The 22284-nt window shown below is 38.7% G+C and overlaps 4 protein-coding genes across 7 annotated transcripts in view; 3 read left to right on the top strand and 1 right to left on the bottom strand.

The window, feature by feature from the left end:
- Window positions 1-866: 866 nt before the first annotated feature.
- On the top strand, window positions 867-8897 carry LOC311283301 (ankyrin repeat and SOCS box protein 15-like; the record flags this gene model as incomplete). Its single annotated transcript, XM_084397653.1, has 8 exons — window positions 867-876; window positions 1909-2037; window positions 3624-3782; window positions 3880-4125; window positions 4208-4379; window positions 5544-6203; window positions 8267-8448; window positions 8678-8897. The coding sequence occupies 8 exons, from the start codon at window positions 867-869 to the stop codon at window positions 8833-8835; spliced, it is 1716 nt and encodes a 571-aa protein (XP_084253779.1). The 3' UTR covers window positions 8836-8897.
- A 953-nt stretch (window positions 8898-9850) lies between these two features.
- On the top strand, window positions 9851-16022 carry LOC311282850 (ankyrin repeat and SOCS box protein 15-like). Of its 3 annotated transcripts, none has more exons than XM_084396912.1 (10): window positions 9851-10017; window positions 10462-10557; window positions 10664-10701; window positions 10843-10974; window positions 13023-13181; window positions 13252-13497; window positions 13625-13796; window positions 14280-14808; window positions 15273-15426; window positions 15551-16022. In XM_084396912.1, the coding sequence occupies exons 2-10, from the start codon at window positions 10466-10468 to the stop codon at window positions 15718-15720; spliced, it is 1692 nt and encodes a 563-aa protein (XP_084253038.1). In that variant the 5' UTR covers window positions 9851-10017; window positions 10462-10465; the 3' UTR covers window positions 15721-16022. The 3 variants fall into 3 exon arrangements, with proteins under 3 accessions (XP_084253038.1, XP_084253039.1, XP_084253040.1); XM_084396913.1 differs by having other exon boundaries at window positions 13300-13497; XM_084396914.1 differs by having other exon boundaries at window positions 13303-13497.
- Window positions 16023-16949: 927 nt separating this feature from the next.
- Window positions 16950-21027, top strand: lmod2a (leiomodin 2 (cardiac) a). The gene is made up of 3 exons (XM_084397140.1): window positions 16950-17422; window positions 18256-19452; window positions 20119-21027. The coding sequence occupies exons 1-3, from the start codon at window positions 17177-17179 to the stop codon at window positions 20140-20142; spliced, it is 1467 nt and encodes a 488-aa protein (XP_084253266.1). The 5' UTR covers window positions 16950-17176; the 3' UTR covers window positions 20143-21027.
- wasla (WASP like actin nucleation promoting factor a) overlaps window positions 20597-22284 on the bottom strand; it is a 31805-nt gene continuing 30117 nt past the window's right edge. For both annotated transcript variants that reach the window (XM_084397138.1, XM_084397139.1), the window contains one exon: window positions 20597-21726. In XM_084397138.1, coding sequence (XP_084253264.1) covers window positions 21665-21726 — 62 coding nt within the window. In that variant the 3' untranslated portion in view covers window positions 20597-21664. The remainder of the gene's footprint in view (window positions 21727-22284) is intronic.

The following is a 22284-nucleotide window of genomic DNA, read 5'->3' on the forward strand; positions in this document are numbered from 1 at the left end:
GTTTAACCGATTCGCAAAGCGTGTGTAATTGAACAGAATTACCGTATTTAGGCGTAAAACTGTGAAATGGTAACAGGCTAAGTAATACCATGCCATTTACTGAGTATTTCAAAGAATGTGCTGCAATATACATGTTCAAAAACATGGTAGGCCTACCATGTCCAAAATACCACGGTGCTTTTTTAAATATTTTTTTTAGTGTATGTTAACACAATAACACTTGCCACGATGTATAACCTAATAAAACAGTGATAAAGTACCAACTTTACAACAAACATGAAAAACAAGATGCCTGTGGGGGACAAGTTCATTGAACCGAATTACCGCCCAAATGAATCGTTTCACTGAAGTGAATCAAGCTTAATGTCACATGACATGATCCTGCCCCCTTTCGTGCCTGTGTGTGATATGCCTCTGAAATCATGAAAAACAGTCTTCAGCGTGCAGATTAGATTAGGATTATGTTATTTTGGGGGATTTAATTGAAAAAGTAATAGAGGGGGAAAAAATAAAAGTGAATCATCTCATGTGTCACTTCCTAGAAAATATTTTATCCAGGTGTGTGTTGCCTAAGTGACTACAATAGAAACAGACTGTCCCTAATGGCATGGCATTTGTTGCATGGCATTACTTTGGCAATGAAAGCAGGTCATGCTTGAATATAAAAGCTCATGTCACTAGGAACAAGAAAGTCACAAAGGTAAGCCTGCAGCTATGTTTAATGAAAGGTTTGTGTTTGCAAATATTATTAATTTAGTTGTATTCAGCTCTGATTAGCTCCAACAGTCACTGATGCTCTAATGTTATAGCCTCTGATTCATGGGACACATTTTCTTGATATATTTTGTTGGACAAGATGAATGAAGATGAATACAGGTATGTATGTTCTATATATTTTATGTACAACATGCTTTGAAGGAAACTGAATAGTTAAAATAGCAAAAAGTATAGCAAAATACTTCCTCTCAGATCCTTATTATTGTTTTTTAAAGCTCAGCCAGTGATGAGAATATTAAACTGCTGGCAGCAATCGAAACAGGTAATGTATTAATGCCTTGAAATATTTTATTTCTGTTCCATCACCATCAAAATTAAAAGATACTTGAGTTTCCTCAGATTGCAACACTTGCAAAACCAACTTGAGGACCTCAGGACCATTCTGAAGGTGCATTAGATATCCTAATCCAGGGGTATCAAATCCTGGTCCTGGGGTGCGTTTCCCAAAGCCAACAATGATCACAAGTTCGTGGAAGTACCAATAGAGTTCCAAAAGAGTTAGACCTATAGAATGGAACTTGCAACCATAGTTGGCCATCAATGCTTTTGGGAAACGCACCCCTGGACGGAGTTTAGCTTCAACTTGTCCCAACGTTCTGGTCTAAAAAACTCTGCTGTAATCAATTATCCACTTAGTTAACTGCAGAGCTCTCTTTTTTATTGTAGTTTATTAGACCAAGGGCAGAGAGGCAACAAGTCAGCTGACTAAGCATTCGGATGCAGCCCTGGATGACCTTGGTTCAAATGTGTTTAATCAGGCCTGGAGCAAAACTCTGCAGGACACCAGCCCTGCAGGAGCAGGAATGTTCACCCCTCTCCTATTGTGTATTCAAGTCTCTCCCATAAGATGGTGTTTATGATTCCTTAGAGTTCTTACAGGAATTTGTGAGTTCTTATAAGTTCCTAATAGAACAGCCCTTTTTGAAAGGGGGCCTAGAGGTTCTCAAGAGAGTTTCACCAATCGCCAATCCCTAAAATGGGGGTACATTTCCATTTCTACAATGAGATTTTTCCACATTGATATACAGAAATGTTGATTGATCAAGCTGACACTGTACATGTGATAAAGGAAACCTTGGTGTGGAACAAGGCCAATATGTCTATAATCTTTTCTTCTATCCTGATCTTAAGGTGATACTGCAGTCATCCATGAGCTCAGGCAATTTCCTTCAGCCTTTAGGGAAGTGGACAGTTGTGGACTTCTTCCACTCCACAGGGCCAGCATGCAACCATCAGCGAAAGTACTAGAGTCAGTTCTGGGTGAGTCCTGGACCTGGATGGACAATTCTGGTACAAATAGAAGGGTTGGATAAGTTGCTGGAAAACGACACTGTCTCTAACATATAGGCTATGTTCACACTGTCAGTTTTTGGGATTGACAACTGCATTAACTTAAAGGTATGAGTCTCGAAATATCCAGTTCAGACAGCAACTAACAGTGGCGTCTCGAATACTGTTTCTGTGAACGTGCAACGGGAGTCAAGCCTGTATTCTCTTACTAGTAACCATAGCGAAAGTGACCAAAGTAATATCAAAGATGGTGACGTCCAGAAAACTGAAAAGTCTTATCACTTTTGACTCAAGAAGTCCAATCGAGCCATGAGTTCATCTGTCAAAGCTTTATTAACCGACAACATCTTTTATATCATGGGTGGAGAGTTGCGCGTAGAACACAAAACTGACGGGAGCAGCTCTGGTGGAGAACAGTGACTGAATCTAAAAACTTCAGAGGACACAGCTCATATCTCCATCGCTGTAAGTTACCGAAACCACATATGAAAACCCGTAACACAGGGTAGACATGTTTGTGCAGCGCAGAATGGCTCTCTCGCACTGTAAGACGCAACAGACAACTAGTCCAGACTGGTTCCGTTCACACAAGCAAGGGTTTTTCAAGAATGCGTTTGTGAGTTCTGTTCAGGTGTGAATTCGGTTATAGAATTTGGTTGTCACTCCCATAAATAACTGTGTGAACTGTTAGTTCACCCAAAAATTCTAATTATCTCAAGCCATCCTAGGTGTATATGACTTTCTTCTTTCAGCCAAACACAATCGAAGTAATATTAAAACATATCCTGGCTCTTCCAAGCTTTTTAATGGGAGTGAATTGTACCATTTTTTAAGCCCAAAAAACAGATCCATCCATTATAAAAGTAATCCATATGGTTCCAGAGGGTTAATAAATGCCTTCTTTGTTAAAAGAATATCCATAATTATAACTTTATTAACTGTAATCACTAGCTTGCGGTAATGGCCGGTAATATGACATAGGACGTAGGCGTAGCGTAAGCTTAGGCGAGAGTAGACGCCTCTCGCTGTACAAACAAATAGGGCTGGGCAACAAACTCAAGCTCCCCTGACATTTCTCATTTTAGACTTCTTGTTTTGCTCTATCCTCTGAGCTTCTGGATAGAGGTCGCTCTTCCGCCAGAACTAGACTTGTGTACAGCTGTTACCGGAAGCTAGTGATTACAGTTTATAAAGTTATAAATTTGGATATTTTTCTTACAAAAACACATTGCTTCAAAAGGCCTTTACAAACCCCCTGGAGCCATATGGATTATTTTTATGATGGATGGATGGATGCGCTTATTTGGGCTTCAAAATCTAGTCACTCCCATTATAAAGCTTGGGATATCTTTTTAATACAACTTTGTGTTTGGCTGAAATAAGAATGCCATATACACATAGGATGGCTTGAGGGTGAGTAAATTATTGGCTAATTGACATGTTTGGGTGAACTATTCCTTTAATGACTTAAATACAAAACTGACAACCGTATTCTGTCGCTGTGTGAAAATGGCCATATACTCTAGATTTGGTTTTGATGATCATTCAATCCACAGTCTCCAGCCAGCCTGACATGGAGGAAAAAGGTTGGAATGGAGAGACCGCCTTGACTTTAGCCGTTCAATCTGGACTGGAGGAGAACGTCAGGATCCTTCTTGAACATGGGGCACTACCACACAACCTCAACAGCAAAAAGGAGTCTCCACTTCTGCTGGGTGAAACACAACTTCACTGTTGATTTAGTTGCCCTGTTGATGGTACCTGCTTGTACTTTCCATAACAACTATAATAATCTTCTTTATTTTGTCCTAGCGGTAAGAGTCCGATCTTATAAAATGGTGTATGCTCTCACCACACATGGAGCTGCAGTGGATCAGGTTTGTTCGAAGAGGTGGACGGCACTGCATGAAGCAGCACGAGTGGGCTGCATTGACATCTTAATGTTGCTGCTGAGACAAGGTGGCCAAGTGTCAGTGAGGGATGTTAATGGAGTGACTCCATTGGGTGTAGCAGCAGAGTACGCCAATCTAGAAGTCCTTCAAGTGCTCATTGAATTAGGTGAGGACCTTTCATCTCACAAATGAGATCAAGATTAACCACGGTATTGTTTAATTAGTTTTAATCCATCCATCATGACAAGGAGCTGACGTGAATGCACAGTCCTTTAAGGGTGAAAGTGTGTTGATGGATGCAGCTGGTTCTGGAAACCCTTACTGTGTGAACCTTCTGCTTGAAAATGGAGCCTCACCGAACCGGGTCAGTTTTACCAAGCATCTTCCTATACATCGTGCGGCCTTCGAGGGCCACTACCTGTAAGTCTACAATCATTTGAATTAGTTAAACACTAAAATACATTAACATAGCTGGGTCCTCCTTCAACTATTGACACTTTTGGTCCAGTGGAAACACTTTTTTTCACTCGTTTATTTAACATTAGTTAGCTTTTTAACACTAGTTTATTTAATTTGTACACTAACAATGTCTAACATCACTTGAGAATTATTTTTTAAATTTTATTCATTTTTATTAATTAATGAAAATTCTCACCACAGTGTCGTTTCCACCTCATCTCAGATTATGTACCGTTTAATTAGCAATTTTTTTTATTTTTTATGTTTGGATATATTTGTCTTGAGGCTAATTTGACAGCTAGCATTTTATGTATTATAAATACACACAATTCGATATTTTCACAAAAATTTACAAAATTACAGTTTGATTGGAAATAATGCACAAAACTATTCCTTTGTGATATTTACCTTGTTTTTCATCTTATTTTCCTTTTTATTTTTCTTCTGCACATCATTTCCCATATTTCACTGCCAGCTTTGGTAAATGAGCAAAAAATATATATATATTTTTAGGGGAAGAAATTATAGCTGTGGTGGGAAACTCGGAGCCCCTAAAGGGACATGGTGATGAAAAAATATGAGATGGGAGGTAAACTTATATTTCACCTGAAAAAAAGTTTTTCCTCCCACTTGAGTGATCAGTTTCTCAGGGAATGCAAAAGTTTTGCGGGGAAATGCAATACTTTTGCAAGAGAATTGAAACAGAATTTTTACTCTCATCTTTGTACCTTCACCATGTCACTTTAGGGGCTCCGTAGGAAAAAGAATGCTGTAATTATTTCAAATAAAATTAAATAATTAAAAAAATAAGTACATTTGTGTCTTTGGAAATATTTTTAAGATTTATATAATCAAAATTGTAATGCTGGATTTTCAAAGTTTAAGATTGAAGGGTAAAGAAAATCTAAATAAAATGGCATGGGGGGGGGGGGGGGGGGGGGGGGGGGGTTCTTCATTTAAAGACAACATAAAACTAATGTATTGTTTTAATTAAAATCAACCCCAGGGATATGAAAAAAGTTCCTGAAATTGAAGAAACCCCCATTAACAGTCAAAGTAAAAGTGATCAAAACAACTTTGCGGATGTGAACTCGCTTACCTGCATCATACCAATTCTATTTACAGTGTATTAAAAATACTGCTATCAGTGACAAGCAAGAAAGCTATTATTGAATGTGGCCAGAGTCCAGTACACTCAGCTGCAGATGGAGGTCATGTGCAGTGCCTGCAGCTCCTGATTGACAGAGGTTTTGATGTGAACGCTCTACTCGACCGAACCATCTCTGACAACTACAATGACATGCGTAGGAGCGCCCTTTACTTTGCCGTCTCAAATGGAGATTTGACTTGCGTCGAGATGCTGTTGAAAAAAGGAGCCAAACCTGACCTGGATCCCCTGCACTGCCTCCTAGTGGCGGTGAGAGCTGGGAGGTATGAGATTGTCGAGATGCTCCTGGCTGAGCAGGCGGATGTGAACTGTTACTTCACAGTGATCAGTGACACAATATTTCCCACATCTCTACAGTACTGCCTGAAGGATGAGAAGATGATGCGATTACTTCTTAATAACGGATATAATGTAGACAAATGTTTCCATTGTCACCATGATTACCATTTCAACATGAGGTTTCCTTGGATGGACATACATGCACATAGACCACGTTGTGTCATATGTGATGGAGAAGACAAAATATCTGTGAGTTTTGGGTCTGATTATAGACAAAAAATCTTACATAACAGCATTTTGGGAAAAAGTTCTGTTCCAAAGCCTACACAGACAACATTGTAAGCGCGCATTTCCAAATAGCAGCATAATTATGATACCTTCTAAGATACTTTGATTTGGCCAAATCCTTAGAAAGCATCATGAGGGAAATCCCAGAATGCAATGGACCAAGATGCTACATATTTTGTGTGCTTATTAGTGTATTACGGCATTATCTTACATTATCTCTAACATGCTAACATCAAAATAAGCTCCAATGTCCTTTCTCCCATGAGCAGTCATAGTGTCGCTGCTCAGTTACCGATCACTCAAGTTGCCTCAAACACCGCCTCTCATTGAAAATGAACAACTTTCACTTGGAATCTAATCGCCAGTTTTGGGAAAAGTTACTTTTGAAAGTAATCCGTTACAATACTGCGTTACTCCCTAAAGGCCCCGAAATACTCACTGTGAAGTTCTTTTCCGTTATTCGCTTAGGGGTGAAAAGAATTTCACATCAAAAAAGGTGGAGCCCCATAACACACCTACTCATTACCGTTGTTTGAAGTTGTTTACCAGCTGGAATTAAAGGGACACTTCACCCATTTGCATTAAGCTTTGCATTGTTAGAAACCCAGTCATACTATTGAATAGTCATGCAACACTTTCTCATTTTCCCCTGAGACGGGAGAAAGCCGTTATTTACCTCTTACACTTCCTCCTACAATGACGCAAAAATCGTCATTTTGCGTCATTGTAGGAGGAAGTGTAAGAGGGGGGGATTTCTGTTGAGACTACAGACACTCGTTCCTCATCTTTCCCAGGGGGCGGGACCCGCTCAGATCTAGTACAGACCTACTACAGATCAGTGGGTGGGACTTTACTCTCTGAAACTGAAAGCAATATCCTCCATCTTGTTTGAAGCTAAGCTAACAGGCGCTGTGGAGACAGATGTAAAGTTATGACAATAGCGGAGAAGAGTGCTCAATATGATATAGAAGAGGATTTCGGAAGTCTGATGCTTGAATCAGGTGTTTGTGGCTACCTTTACAAGCCGTATTATAGCGAAGAGCCGCCGAGGCAGAAGACCTGCCTGCCGCGGACGAGGAGCCCGGACTGGCTCGAGTTAGGGCGGACTGGTGGCGCCGGTGATCTCACTATGCAACTACGAACACAGAGATAGAGTCTGTGGCATAGAATTTCAACGATGACAATTTCTCCTGGACGAAATCTCTGAATCAGACGAGGACACAGATGTTTGTGTTGAGAACTATCCTAGTTTCGCACCGCATATGTTCTGACTGAACATCCAGGTACCATGCAATAATTCACCTTTTCGAAAGAAATACAAACGAGGAGTAATGCACTAATGAGTTCGCCAACTAACTAGACATTTTGTGTGAATGTGAAATGAATTTCAAGCTCTGGTGGTAGCTAGCCTTGTAGAGGGAAGATTGATTTCTCTTATAGGCAGATATGCGCTTTCTGGATTAGTGGGAGTGGCTTGCGGAGCTGTGCAATGTGGTGCATTGTGGGAGTTGTTGTCTTTCACACAAATGTGTCCTAAAGTTATTTTTTGTCTTTCCTCGGTCACGAAGGCACCAAATTCAAAATTTATTTTACATTTCGGCTACATATATGACCCACTTTAAATAAAAAACAATGTTCAAATGGGTGGAATGAATGCCCCTTTAAGCTTTCCAAAAATGTCCCTTTGGCGAGCCATTTCAAACTCCCAAAACAAACTTGATTTTGGTCTGATTTTGTTCGTTATGATGCTTCACCAGTTCGTTTTTGATTTCACTTAAAGTATATCGGGGCCTTAAAGTAACTGATTATGTTACTTGGTTATTTTTTATGGATAGTAATGCATTACATTACTTTAGCGTTACTTTTTCTCACGTCAGCTGGCTGTAGCTTCTCTCGGTCTCTTTCCGTCAAATATAACAATCTCTGGCTGCAGACCATTAGGTTTTGGAACATGATTTTGTTCTGTTCATGATTTTTGTTGTTCAGTTTTAGTTTATGATGCCCAATTCGTTAACTAACTGAACCTTATTGTAAAGTGGCACCATTTATTTTATAATACTAAATTGTTAATATTACTTTTACAGTGCTTCATGGGAGACAAAACTTAACTTGCTTATGCTTATGTTGCCTTTACATCACAGTTCTGTGACTTCATAAGTTTGTGCTGCCTGGTTGATCTGTCTGGACGAGTGGTACTGATCCTGCTGGACTACGTCAACCACGTCCCCATCTGCTCACATCTTAGATGTATCCTGGAGAAACAAAAGGAGTGGGCAGAGATATGCAACATCTTGAGTGAGTTCACTGGGTTCGCATTTAATTATTTATTAGTTTAGCCGGTCTTTCTTGACGTATTGAAGTCGCATTTTGGGTCATATGAAGAAACTTAAACGTACAGCACATAGTCCCAAAATGAATAAATGCATGCTAGACGATAGTACCTGGTATATCACTTTTCTAGAAACAGGTCAATGGTTTTCTAGTCTCGGGGAATGCAGACTAATAGCTTTTGAATTTGTTTCAGACAACCCACGATCCCTGAAGCACCTCTGTCGTCTGGAAATCAGAAAAACATTGACCGTTAAAAGACTCCGTAATACCATTATAATGGATTCCTTTCCACCTCCGATTAGAAATTACCTGCTGTACAAGGAATCTGAACTGACATTGTCAGTTATATAAATTATAAATTATATAAAACTTTTTTTTCCCACAATAACTATTTGAATATCAAGTTCCTCTTTTCCATAGAGAGTAATTTAGGATTAGGTTTTAAAACACAAATAGTATTTTATAATGTTAATTGTATTCATGCTACATATCTTGTGATTGATCTTGCAACTGTCTGGGATATTAAATAAAATGTATTTTCACTCATACGTCAGTGCCAGTGTATTTATTCTTTGTTTGAGCAGCTAAACTCAGAGGCTTTTGAGGCAGAACAAAACTCTAATTTGGTTTTCCATCCATTATCATTATCCATCATCCTACTCTTTCCATTTTTATCCTCTAATTTTTCTTTAAACCCTCCATTTTCCATAGACCATACAGTCATAATCACCAATCTTCTCATTTCATGAGGCTATGCGTTTATAAACATCTTTATGCTGTTAATTTGTAAACTCTCATTTATATTTATGTTCACATTCGTAGTTATTCTTTCATAATACAACCTCATAAAGTACTCCTTTATTCATTCCTTTTGAGCATGTACACCGAAAACTAAAACATTGCCCAAGGCCTGTAAAAGATTAAACATTAAGACAATTTGAATAATTTTTTTCAAGGTTTCTTCGAGCCACTGTACAAGACTTTCCAAGATTCCTTCTCTAGTTATTCATTGAACACAAGGTGGTTACAATGTAGTGACTCTGGGATTTCCCCAGCCGCAAAGTTATGCCTGCACTGTATACAATATACTGTATCAGTAGCTGCACTCTGTACGGGTCAATTACATTTACAGAAGGCTGTAAAAATTGCCTGAAGACTGTGTGCAGAAGTTGAAAAGTAGTTGAATTGCCATAATTGGTATTTGGTGTATTAAAATTAAAAAAAGGTAATTCGTAATTTATTAATTTTAGCCATTAAATCAAATTACAGGTGCTTATTTGCAGCTGTTTTAAACAAATATTTTAATGCACATATATATAAAAAAAAAAAAATCAAGTGACCATGTGGTCATTTGTCATTTGACTTTAACTGTGTGCATGGCAAAGGCCAGAGCAGGTGAACGCCAAATTTAGATGCATGTCTGTTGCTGTTTTGGGCCTGGAAAGGGGAGCTCTCAAGTTCAGATTGGGTGCTGCTGAAGTACTGGCACAGCAGTGCGAGACGCGTGATTTCACAGGAACTGTATTTCATAAGGTGAGATTAGAGCCTTTGTTTACTGTTCGGTGAAGCGTGAATGATTGATTGGAAGTGGTGGACGAAGTGTCGGTTGTGCATGCCCTAGTTCAGCATTTCTTTGAAACGAACGCAAAGTTCGTTTCTAGCCGTGTATAAATGTTGAAGTCCTCCTGTGAGAAGTAAAAATTTAAATGTTTCTGTGAAAACAACTCCCTTGAAAAAGGCAGACGAATCGAATTCCTTTTAACTACAGCAGAAGCGTCTTTCTGGAAACTGACTGGTCACTTCAACCTTTCTATTATATGGCTAAAGTGTCATATGAAAGCATTCTGAGAATTTCTTTTCGGTTAAAACAATATACTTGACATAAAAGATGACTTTTAACACATAACCAGAACAATACAAGTAAAAACATTATATAACTCTGCACGTGTTTGCATAAAAGCTTTTATTTACCTCCAGGACAATGGATGGATCAGATGAGGAAGATGAGCTTCTCGACGCTGCAATCCAACTGAGCATTCAGGAATCGTGGAAAGACATTACCTCCCTCGGAAGGTGTGATGTTCACATAAGAAGTTGCCTTTTGGAATCTCGAAATAAAAGCAAATATCTTAGACAATGTTATTACAAACTACTTTTTCTATCCTGCACACAAATCCAGTGTGGAACATCAAAAGATCTTGGATGCAATATTCCGAGGTGAAATTGCCCTCCAGAATTTATGCTTGCTGCAATTCAATTAGGTTGAATGGAAAATACACATCAAAAAGTACATTTTATTTGGGTGAATTATAATTAGCTACGTTGCTAAGTGCAAGGTCATTTCGTCTGGCCCCACAGGAGATCTCTTTGCTCTGCAGGAGCTGTCCGATTATCCTGCTGCATTCACTGAGATGGATACCAAGGGGTGGTACCCAATTCATAGGGCTGCTGTCCAGCAGTCTGTGCAGGTGCTGGAGATGGTACTTTATGGTGAGCTAGAGTAGAAAGTCCACTCGTTGATATGTCTACATTAATTCGGATAAATAAAAATGGTATTTTCTTTTTTTAATGCTTTCTGTCCACACTGGCGTCTTCTAGCATATTCCAAAAGTTTCTCGTCCACACTAAAACACTGGAAAACGCTAAAATAATCTTACTGCGTATGCATACGACGTAATGAAAGCTTAATGAGATGATACCGAGAGACCAGGCATAATAAAGTTCTCACGTTATTATTCTAGCACAATCATTTTAGTAGCAAAATATCCCACCATTTGCTGGTGCATCCAGGTTGCACTCAATCGCCATTCCATGTACAGTCTAAAACACCTCTATAAATGTTTACAGGAAGTAAAGTAAATGTTGCGAGTAAATTCATCTTTGCTGGAACATAATATGAAGATTCATACAAAGTAATATTTATCTTTAGGAACACTGTGAAAGTGAACAACACATAGCAGGAACATACCGGTATGAACATGGCTTTCTATTGGTACAATTTGTGTCATGTGACTAACATGCATTATCGGTTTCAGATACCTCCATTTTCACAGTTCACACTAAGGCCACATTTACACTCCAGGTCTTGATGCCCAATTCTGATTTGCTGACTATATAATTTTTTGGCGGCCAGCTTACGTCTTTTAAAAGTGACCCATATCTAATATCTGAATTTACACTACACTTGGTGAAACAACCCAAGGTAGATGTTCATTTTTTTCTTTTTTTTTTTCTAACTGACGCCCGTTAACCGATCATTAACTGGTAACCGACAAGATGTTAAATGCCATGTTAAAATAGAATTAGAAATTATTATTTACACAAATGAAAGTAAATCCTTTAGAGTTTCCAATTATTAGTATGACCATAAATGATGAGTATTTTAAATTGTAGCTGTTATAAGTAGGCAAGTGATTGCGCCGGCGTCTCACGCCCACACACATAAATTCTAACTGGATATCGCAGCCTGTTCATTATCAAAATAAAAATGCAGTCAACCAGACAGATATATAAAAAAATTACACTGCTCAATTTACTAAATAGTCCGTAGTACAATCTGCGGCTTTAAGTGCGATCCCACTGTGGTGTTATGGCAAACACATTTTTGCGCACGTAAAGGATGATTTTTTTATGTGGATAATCGAACGCGAGTGAAGTACAAAGCCTATAGTTTACACAATAATTAATAGTTTAGAATCTTAATATAGACTATTGCAAATATGGAAACATTTGGATTTGTGCCGAATGAGGTAGGCTACATGAGGCCAAGGCTGGTTTCTCTTTCAGTTTAACCTTAAATTAATTTGTTTTGGCTTTGTGCAGTGAGGGGAACTAAAATAGCATATAGCTATAGTGTTTGTAAACACTTCGATTTATTTACCTGTAGCCTATACATTCGGAATGTAATATCCTAATAAAATATGATTTATATACAACTTGAGTTGACGTCATTCGCCACCGTGGCTTTTTCTATATTATACAACTCACATTGACATGGGAATATCCAATCTGTCCACTTACATGGCAGACGTAAAAGCATGTATCTGATTCATATCAGATTTTTTTCCACATATGAATGAGAATTTTGGAATCCATGTGCTTTTTTACTGCTTACATGTTCACAGGTCATATTGTGCCACATTGGAATTGGGTCACTTGAACCATGCAATGTAAATGCGGCCAAAAACAGCTTTTTCAAATGTATACACTTGGAAGAGCATCTACAAAAAGCTCAGTTTTAGCAGGCCAAAAATGCTGACTCAGTGTGGATGGAAGGCAAAACCTAGAAGTAAAAGATGTGTTAGTTTTGACGTAGCCTGACGTAGTTTTGACGTAGCCTGAATTGGTTGAGTAAATGATTCAATGACTCACTCATAAGTCACTTGTTTCGTTCCTGAATTTTTGAACAAATCAATTAAGTGAATGATTCAGCAACTCACTGACAATGATAGTGGCGTTACTGAATTAACAAAAAAGACTGTTTCAAGTTCAAGTTTTAATTCAGATATATTAATATACTCAGTGGTTTGGTTGAAAAGCTTCTTACAGGTTGAGTTTAGAGGAAGAAACCGCAGATGGAGAGACACCACTGATTTTGGCGATTCAAGCTGGGCTGGTGGAGATTGTTAGGACTCTGCTTGAGCATGGAGCTTCACCTAATAGGATCAACAGCAAAAACGAATCTCCTTTATTATTGGGTAGGTTCTTATTCGCAATTTCTATAGTGTCTTTAGTGCATTTGTAATAAGTTCCTGTTTTGTTTTGGAGCTGTAAGAACAGACTCATTTGAAATCGCCTTTACACTTATATCACGAGGAGCATTGGTGAACCAAGCCTGCCCTAAAAAGTGGACGGCCATTCATGAGGCAGCCAAGGTGGGCTGTACCGACATACTTGCGCTCCTGCTGCAACATGGAGGAAACGTCTCGGAGACAGACGAGAATGGAGTGACGCCCATGGGGATTGCCGCAGAGTACGCACAAGCAGAAGCGCTGGACATCCTTATCCACTATGGTAATACTGGTATTTCTAAGAAAAAACAGAGGATGTTACTAGATATTCACAAAGGAAGAATGCAGTTACAACATTATACATATAACAAACCAGTAAACTAACAGAATGATGTCCTCCGCACCACCAGGTGGAGATGTAAATGTTCAGGCACCAAATGGTGACAGTGTGCTATTTGACGCTGCTGGTTCTGGGAATCCTGACTGCATCGAGCTTTTACTTCAACATGGGGCCGATCCTAATGTCGCTAGTCTTTCCTTGCAGCTTCCCATCCACCGTGCAGCATACAACGGGCATTACCTGTAAGTTCAAAGAGATATGCTACTCCTTTGCTAATTTTGTCACCCTTGATATCTAGCTACGGTTACATTGAACTTTAGAACTGGAAGCCATCTAGAGACAGGTCTAGCATTGAATGATTTGTCTGGAGACAGCAAATCTAATCAGAGTTCAATGCATTTTATTGTATACACTACTGCTTACCACTAGAGGTTTTAAATAAACCCCTAACCCAGTGGTTCTCAACTCTGGCCCTGAGGTCAACTTTCCTGTAGTTTAGCTCCAACCCTGATCAAACTCACCTGCCTGTAACTTTCTAGTAATCCTGAAGACCTTGATTAGCTTGTTCAGGTGTGTTCGATTATGGTTGGGTTAAGCTCTGCAGGAAAGTGGATCTCAAGGGCCAGAAATGAGAACCCATATGTATTAAATGTTGATGAGTAACTGTCCCACCATTCTAATTTTCCAGAAAAATGTTAAAATCTAGTTGTACAATCTCTTTCCAGTGCCTTGAGAATGTTAATCCCAGTAACCACAAAGAGAGCACTCCATCTCTCAGGCCAGAGCCCAATTCATGCAGCTGCAGATGGAGGCTATGTCCGATGTCTGGAGCTCCTGGTGGACAAAGGTTTCGACGTCAATGCTCTTCTAGACACGCATATTTCTGATAACTATGGGGACATGCGAAAGACCGCCTTGTACTTTGCGGTCTCCAATGGAGATGTGACCGGCACCCAGTTGCTGTTAAATGCTGGAGCCAAAACGGACCTGGATCCTCTGCGCTGCCTCCTAGTGGCGGTAAGAGCTGGGAGGTACGAGATTGTCAGGATTCTCCTAGCCAGCCAAGCAGATGTGAACTGTTACTTCACAGAGATCAATGACACAGTGTTTCCAACTGCCTTACAATACTGCCTGAGGGATGAGATGATGATGCGAATGCTGCTAAATGCTGGTTATGATGCAGAAAAATGCTTCTGTTGTCCTCATGATACAACATGGGGTCACTCCTCAGAACACACCAGTGAGAAGATTCCAGTAAGTTCACCACTAATGTTCCAAAAACCTAGCAAGTTGTCAATGTATGCGCACTCCAAACATTTGTTCCAAAAGTAAAAGTTCAAATCAACCCAAGACGGTGGACAAAAAGTGTTTTTTGTAAGTGTATAATCATTGAATACTTAATTAAACTATTTCACACAATATATGCTACTTAAGATTGTGACATTAGCTTAGCAACATGCTAATAGCAAACTATTGAAATCAATTGTGAATTAAATCTCCTGCACACTTTTACGAGCTTGATTTCTGTAAAGCATTCCAACTATTTTCTATACTAAAGATTATTTGGTAAATTAACAACAAGCAGTAGAGTAACAAGGTAACTCACTAGGTTTTGGAACAGAGCTGATGTATTTTAAGCTAACTTACCTCTGATGGAAATTTGTTTTCATCTGTATGTATGTATCTTTACTTCTGTCTCTATCTTCTGCCGCATGTAGTTATGTGATTTCATCAGCGTCTCTTGGCTAGTACAGTTCTCTGCAAGAGCTGTGCGGGTTCTCCTCGACTATGTCAATCATGTTCCCATTTGCTCCAAGCTGAAAATGGTTCTAAAGAAGCATAAAGAGTGGGCTGAAATTACAGAAATGTTGGGTGAGTAGTATAAGTAGCATGGACACTTAAACTACACTTACAAAAATATGAATGTATAGCATTAGATAACAAAATTCAAACTTACAGTAATTAATACAATGTTCTCTCATGGATGTATTCCCAGGGAGTCCTCGTTCACTGCAACACCTATGCAGACTAGTCATCAGGAGAGAGATGACCCCACGAAGGCTGGGAGACCCAAAGTTCATAAACTCGGGTCCTTTCCCACCAGGACTGAAAAGCTACTTGATGTACAAAGAATATGATTTGTATGGAAGAATCATATGTCAGTAGTGATGGTCTCTTCTCAAAAGTAAACGTTAAGGAGGAAGCACTTTGAATTTTATTCAGAAATGAACAAGGTTGACATGACCAGATGTTTTGCTAGTTGTCCATCATGAGATCAAACACACTTAGAAGTGTGAGTGTTAAGTGTTTTTAACACTTCACACTACAACGTGAATTTTGCATCACTTCAAAATGACTTTGCCTCCAAAGGAATGTCTTGGTGCTTGGTACAATATAATAATGTTCTAACTGTTGACAAAAACATGTTTATATCAGATAAAAATAAAAGGGTTGATGCTTGTTCTATGAATTCAGGCTGCTTTCTAATTGGTGCCACATACAAGTGTACAAGTGGTGTTTATTGTGTCTATGACATTGACCATGTGATGCATCAGCACTGCTAAACTGTGGTTCTAGAATGACCTGCATAATCACAATTGAAGTAACTAAAGCAGGTCACATATCTATTTATAGCTTTATGCCCTTTTAACATCAACAAGCACGTTCGGCAACCTGTCAAAGTGAAACCTTTGACTTACGTACTATCACAATCTCATCACCCAACCTTGTGATAAACTATCAGAATCATTAGGCATATTTGTTGTTTACGGTGTACTTATCTGTGCCTGTTCAAGTACATCTGATAATTTCATCTGATAAAGATGGTTGTGATAACTTTTGAAAAGTGTAACCAAATCATGACAGTGCAATGTATGTTGGTTCTTTGGTTCCGAACTGTCTAGCTTACTATGCCATGAATGGTTATCAAAAAGTCTCAAAATTGCTAAATTATTATTATTACATGGAATCAGACCTTTGGACTTAGCTTTAAATTCTATCGCTGTTAAAAAAAAAAGTCAGCATTTGGGAGACTATGTACAGCAATATATTCACAACTCAAAAAATAATTTATGATTATTGGTTAAATCGAATGTGCAATCGGGGTGAAAGACAAGTTGGGCTGACATAAGAAAAACAAAACTGTAAAAATCAGATATGTTTCCATTTTATTTGTACATATGAAAATGCCCCAGGCTAGAACAAAACGTTAAACGCATATATAATAGAGAGACCAAAATATTTGGACACCACACCCATATGTGCTTATCTAGCATTTAACTTCAAAACCATTGGCATTAATGGGTACTTAACACAAATTAGATTACTTTTAGAGGTCTCCTTAAAGGGGCAGCTCCTATGTTGTTTTTGGCCAACAGTTGCTGACATGTCTCGCCACTACAAAATGAACTCACATTCTTCATGTAAGCTAATCTTGGTGTCCACATGGATAGCCACCATCATATGCAGATACTCTGTTCTGCACCCTCCTCCCCTTAAGTTCCTCCACCAGCTTCCCAGATTAGACAAACAGTGCATCTAACCCACACACAAACTCACACTAATCCCAGATACAAGTCAGAGTCAGAGTTCATGCACACAACGGAGACATAGGGTTACAAGTATGAGCAACTTTGGGTACCGAAAAGAGCTTGGAAAGTATGAGGACATAGATGAAGATGAACTTCTGGCCTCCCTGACCAGCGAGGAGCTCCAGGAGCTGGAGAAGGTTATGGCTGAAATGGAACCCGATGAGAACATACCCACTGGGCTAAGGCAGGAGGACCAGACGGCCAAGCGGCCAACGGGCACTTTTTGCCGAGAGGCTCTGCTGAAGTACTGTGAGGACGAGACTCACAGATTGCTAGAGGTAGGGTCTGAATGCAGCAATTGTTTGAATAAATATGTTTAAACTTTGAGGTACCAGTTAAATTAATTTTTTTAATGTTTGGTCAGTACCCTTTGTAGGGTGCTGACCAAGTGACAAGTTGCACAACCCTAACGGTACTATCTGAAGTATTCTGAGAGAGTATCCGCATCCACAAAACAACATAAAATGATGGCTATATTTGTGTAGGAGTCAAAATAGTCTTTAATGAGAACTCAAGAAGTCCCATTTAACTGGGAGGTCTCCACAAGCAGGGTCCCAGCTCGGGGATGAAAAAATCTGCAGCTTCATTAAAGGATTAGTTTTTTCCCTTTATGAATTAAGTCTAAGTATCCGTGAGTTGTCCACTGAGGCCAGGCGTGTCCTCAATTCTGCTGCTGAAGGGTACTCCTGAAGACATTAAATACCTGGTTCAGGTGAATTTAATAAAGGTTGGGTACCTTTCAAGGAGCAGAATTAGACATCACTGTTTTAGTGTTACATTTAAGTCAGGACTGTCAAACTTAGCTCCTGAGTGTAACTCACCCCTTGTTATAAGGGGTGATTTGTGGGATAATTAGGATTAGCTTACTTTAAAAACAGTGGAACTCAATGAGCTGTTCATAATTTGAAATATAGAAATAACTGCCATAAAACATCCACATTTCAGTTTCTTTAATGAGAGTACCAAAAACTGTGTAAGTGCAACATTGCCTCTATAAAACATAGCTATTGCTTGTGCAGTTGTCTCAGCTGTTAATAGTCTTTCTTAATTAAGACTCATTGCTTGAGGTATGCCAGTGCTCAACCTTGTTTTCCTTTCTATGGTGACACAGGACAGCATGGATGAGTGCCAGACAGATAAGAGCGAACAGGAATGTGGCAGTGAAGAGCCTGAGGATAATGAAGAGGAGGGAGAGCAACAAAATAAGGGGTTTAGAAAGGGGGGTGATGGGGAGAAAAAAGTTGGGTCAAGCAATTGGAACTTTGTGGACATGGATTGCAAGGGGAATGGCATTAGCGGTCGAAAACCTAATGGCATCAGTAAAGGTGCCCTCCACCATCACATTTCTCCAGATAGGCCAAGTAGTAATCCCACTGATATTGATAAGACCTTGGAGAACATCTTGAGTAATGACACCTCCTTGAGTGAAGTCAACCTAAACAACATCGAGAATATATCCCAGGGGGTTTTAGTGAGTTTTGCTAATGCCTTAATCTCAAACACTCGCGTTGAGGTTTTCAGCATTGCCAACACCCATGCGGATGACCAAGTAGCTTTGGCCTTGGCCAAAATGCTGAAGAAGAACTGCAGCATCACCAACCTTAATGTTGAGTCTAACTTCATTTCAGGCAAAGGTATCCTGGCTTTGATTGGGTCACTTCAGTACAACACCACACTGGTGGAGCTCCGATTCCACAACCAGCGGCATATCTGTGGAGGCCAAGTGGAGATGGAGATGGTGAAGTTGCTGAGGAAAAACACCACCCTGTTGAAACTAGGCTACCACTTTGACTTACCTGGCCCAAGGATGAGCGCAACTGGCATTTTAACTCACAACCAGGACAGCCAGAGGCAAAAGCGGCTACAGCAAAGGAAAGAGCAAGACAATTTGGAAAGAAGTGAAGAACAATCAAAGACATGGGGCACTATGGACAACACGCAGTCTTTTCAATTCCATATTTCGACAGACAAGGACGCTAAGCTAGTGAAGCAGAACTTGGTTTCTCCTCATTTACCACAACAACCTCACAGTCAGCCAAATAATGTGAAGAATGTGCCGACTAGGAAAATTGCTGAAATGGTCAAACAACAAGAAGAGACAGCAACGGATAGTGTAGGTCGAAACCAGGCTAATGCAAATAAAGGACACAAACTCACAGGGGACAAACATAGCAAGAACATTCAAGATGAAAAAATATTACCTTTGAGAAGAAAAGATGACAGAAATAATCTGGGAGGCGCCCAAGGGGCACCACGTGATGATCTACTGGCAGCCATTCGTGGCAGCAGCATTGGTACACTACGAAGGGTAAGATGTTTAACATTTGTCCAGGACTTGGACAAGCCAAGCCTTAAAAACACAGTACCCAAATATATTGCAATATAGCTGGACAGAATAGAAACTTTCAAACTGAGGGTGTGGTGAACACCATCTCTGCCAAGTCAGGTATCTTGGAAATTGATTGCAAAAATGTATACCAAGACCTGAATGATTCATTCAGTGTTTGTCCTGGCTGAGATCATTTAAGTTACTATGAAATCATTAGCCAGGCAGTGGAAAACACTTCTATCAGCATGTAAACTCTAGTTCAAATTTAATAGATGGACATTTTTTCGTTGTAATGTACATGCCAATCTGTTTGAAAACTTGCTATTTGAGGGTTTCAAAACAAGTGCTTATTTCTCATTTTCAAATAAAGTAAATTAAAGGATATTTTATGCAAAAATGAAAATTCTGTCATCTATTTAACATTTCATACCTGTATGACTTCACAAAAAAAGTCAAAGGCGTCTATAGTGTGTTCCACAGAAGAAAAACACAAGTTTGGAACAATGTGTGTATGAGTAAATGAACAGTTTATTTTTGGGAGAACTATTCCTGGTTCTGGTTTCTGACAGATATGGACTGTTTTCTGTAATATATTTGGTAGTCGTAACATTAAAATGACCAGCATTTTCTTTTTTTTTCCTGCAGGTGACCAACCATCATTGTTCCTGAGGTATGAAACAGCTCTGATAAAATTAATCTATATAATACATATAACACAAATTACAACTTTTGTTCTCTTTTCCAGTTTTGAAATTGACCTAGGTTTTTTTTTTATATACACATACATACATATTTAATAATAGCATATTTCCACATTTCTTTTCACCCACAAAATATTGTGGTCAATAAGTACAGTTTGGATAGCTTCTTTATAACTTACATCATATGGTAAAAATCTAAAAAGAAAATAGTTGACATTTCAATAGCTTTGAATAATTGAAAGCTCATTCCCATGATTTCGATTCCAACGGATCAGTCATTCAACTAGTTGGTTCATTCTGTTTGATTTGATCAAATAAATTTAGCCAAAGAAAAAATATTTACAGGTATACACAAGTATATATAAGATGGCAACGCTAAAAGTTAAAATCTACATGCACTGCGGAAAAAAAAGCACCATATCTCAGGTTTGTAAATATTACCATTTATTTAAGTATAGAATTTAGTGTTTTCATTCCACATTCCAACCCTTTTGTAAGATTTGATGTCAATTGTACAAATCTTTCAGCACTATCCTTAACAGACAAGGACAGAAAATTCAGTTCAGACAGACAATACTGTTAAACCAGCATTAATTGTACACAAAGGTTTGTTGTTTTCTCCATGACCTAAAATGTAGTTGTCAGTCAAGCATTGACCTGTAAAAGCTTCTAACAAATGTACTTTGTGAAGAGTTTTTTTTTTTCTTTTTTCTTTTTTCTTGATATGACTGGAAATTCTATATTTGTGAATTGATGGCTTTTCACATTCAGGAGCAAGCTGTACCCATGACTGTTGCCGGTTTGAATTCACCGTATATTATTTTCTTGTTAATAAAGTGAAATCAAAAACTCCAAACTGTCTACTTTGTGATGTGCAATGTTGTGTAACGCTGATCGTGATTACCACAGAAATCATATTTAGTGTTCAGCCAATGTGTTCTCATCCTGCAGTGAATTTCCTTTTGTTATTCGTGCAAAAATATATATAGCCTCAATATATCAGCCTGGTGTACATTTACAAGGGAAACAATACAGGGGACATACATATTCTGATAGGAGAACCTCTTACCAAATCTAAGAATGCTAAACTAGGATTTGAATAAGAAAATCGAAGGTACAGAAAAGTAGGGTATGAAAATAGTGTTATCTAAATCATTAATCAACAATTAATAAGGACATCAAGCGTCCCGTCCATCTCCCTTTCCCCACTCACAGGGAAACAAAAACATTCAGGTCAACAAATCATGAATCCTGGCATAAAACTTCACATGGTTATTCCAGGACATTATTTTACAGAGGATAAATGACAATACTTTACAGATTACATGAGGTATTGCACAGATTATTTAAAAAAAAAAGAAGCAAAAAGGCAACAAAAATATACAGCGATTTTGAAAAAAAAGAAAAGAAAAAAAAAGAATGAGAGTAAAATTTGGGGAAGTGAGAATTTAGTATCATTTACTCTACTGGGTGGGGTTAATGTTGCGGGATTAATCATCCCATTCGTCATCGTCCTCAAAGTCTTCCTCATCCTCATCATCCTCATCTTCATCTGGGGGCCCAAAAAAGATGCAGAACCACCGTAAATAACTCATTACTTACTGACAATGGAGCTCATGCTCATATTCAAGTGAACCAAATGAAAAAGGGCCTCAATGGACTTTAAAGGATTAGTTCAACCAAAAATGAAAATGATCCCATAATTTACTCACCCTCAAGCCATCCCAGGTGTATATGACTATAGGATATTTTTAGGCCTATAGAAGGCCTTTTTTAACCCTCTGGAGCCGTATGGATGCGCTTTTTTTGGGCTTTAAAATCTCAGTTTCTGTCCACTCCCATTTTAAAGCCAAGATATTTTTCAATCTAAATTGAATGATTGTGTTTGGCTGAAAAAAAAAAAGAGTCATATACACCTAGGATGGCTTTAGGGTGAGTAAAATATGGGATCATTTTAATGTTTGGGTGAACTAACCCTTTAAATGTAGATGTTGTGTTTTAAGAATGAAGAGGAAAAAGTGATAATCTGATAAATTGGACTACTTTTAACTTGACACGCCATCATAATAAGCAACGCTAGAGCATTTCTAAGCTCAAGTAATCATACTGG

Source organism: Rutilus rutilus (assembly GCF_951802725.1).
Source record: "Rutilus rutilus genome assembly, chromosome: 23".
NCBI lineage: Eukaryota > Metazoa > Chordata > Actinopteri > Cypriniformes > Leuciscidae > Rutilus > Rutilus rutilus.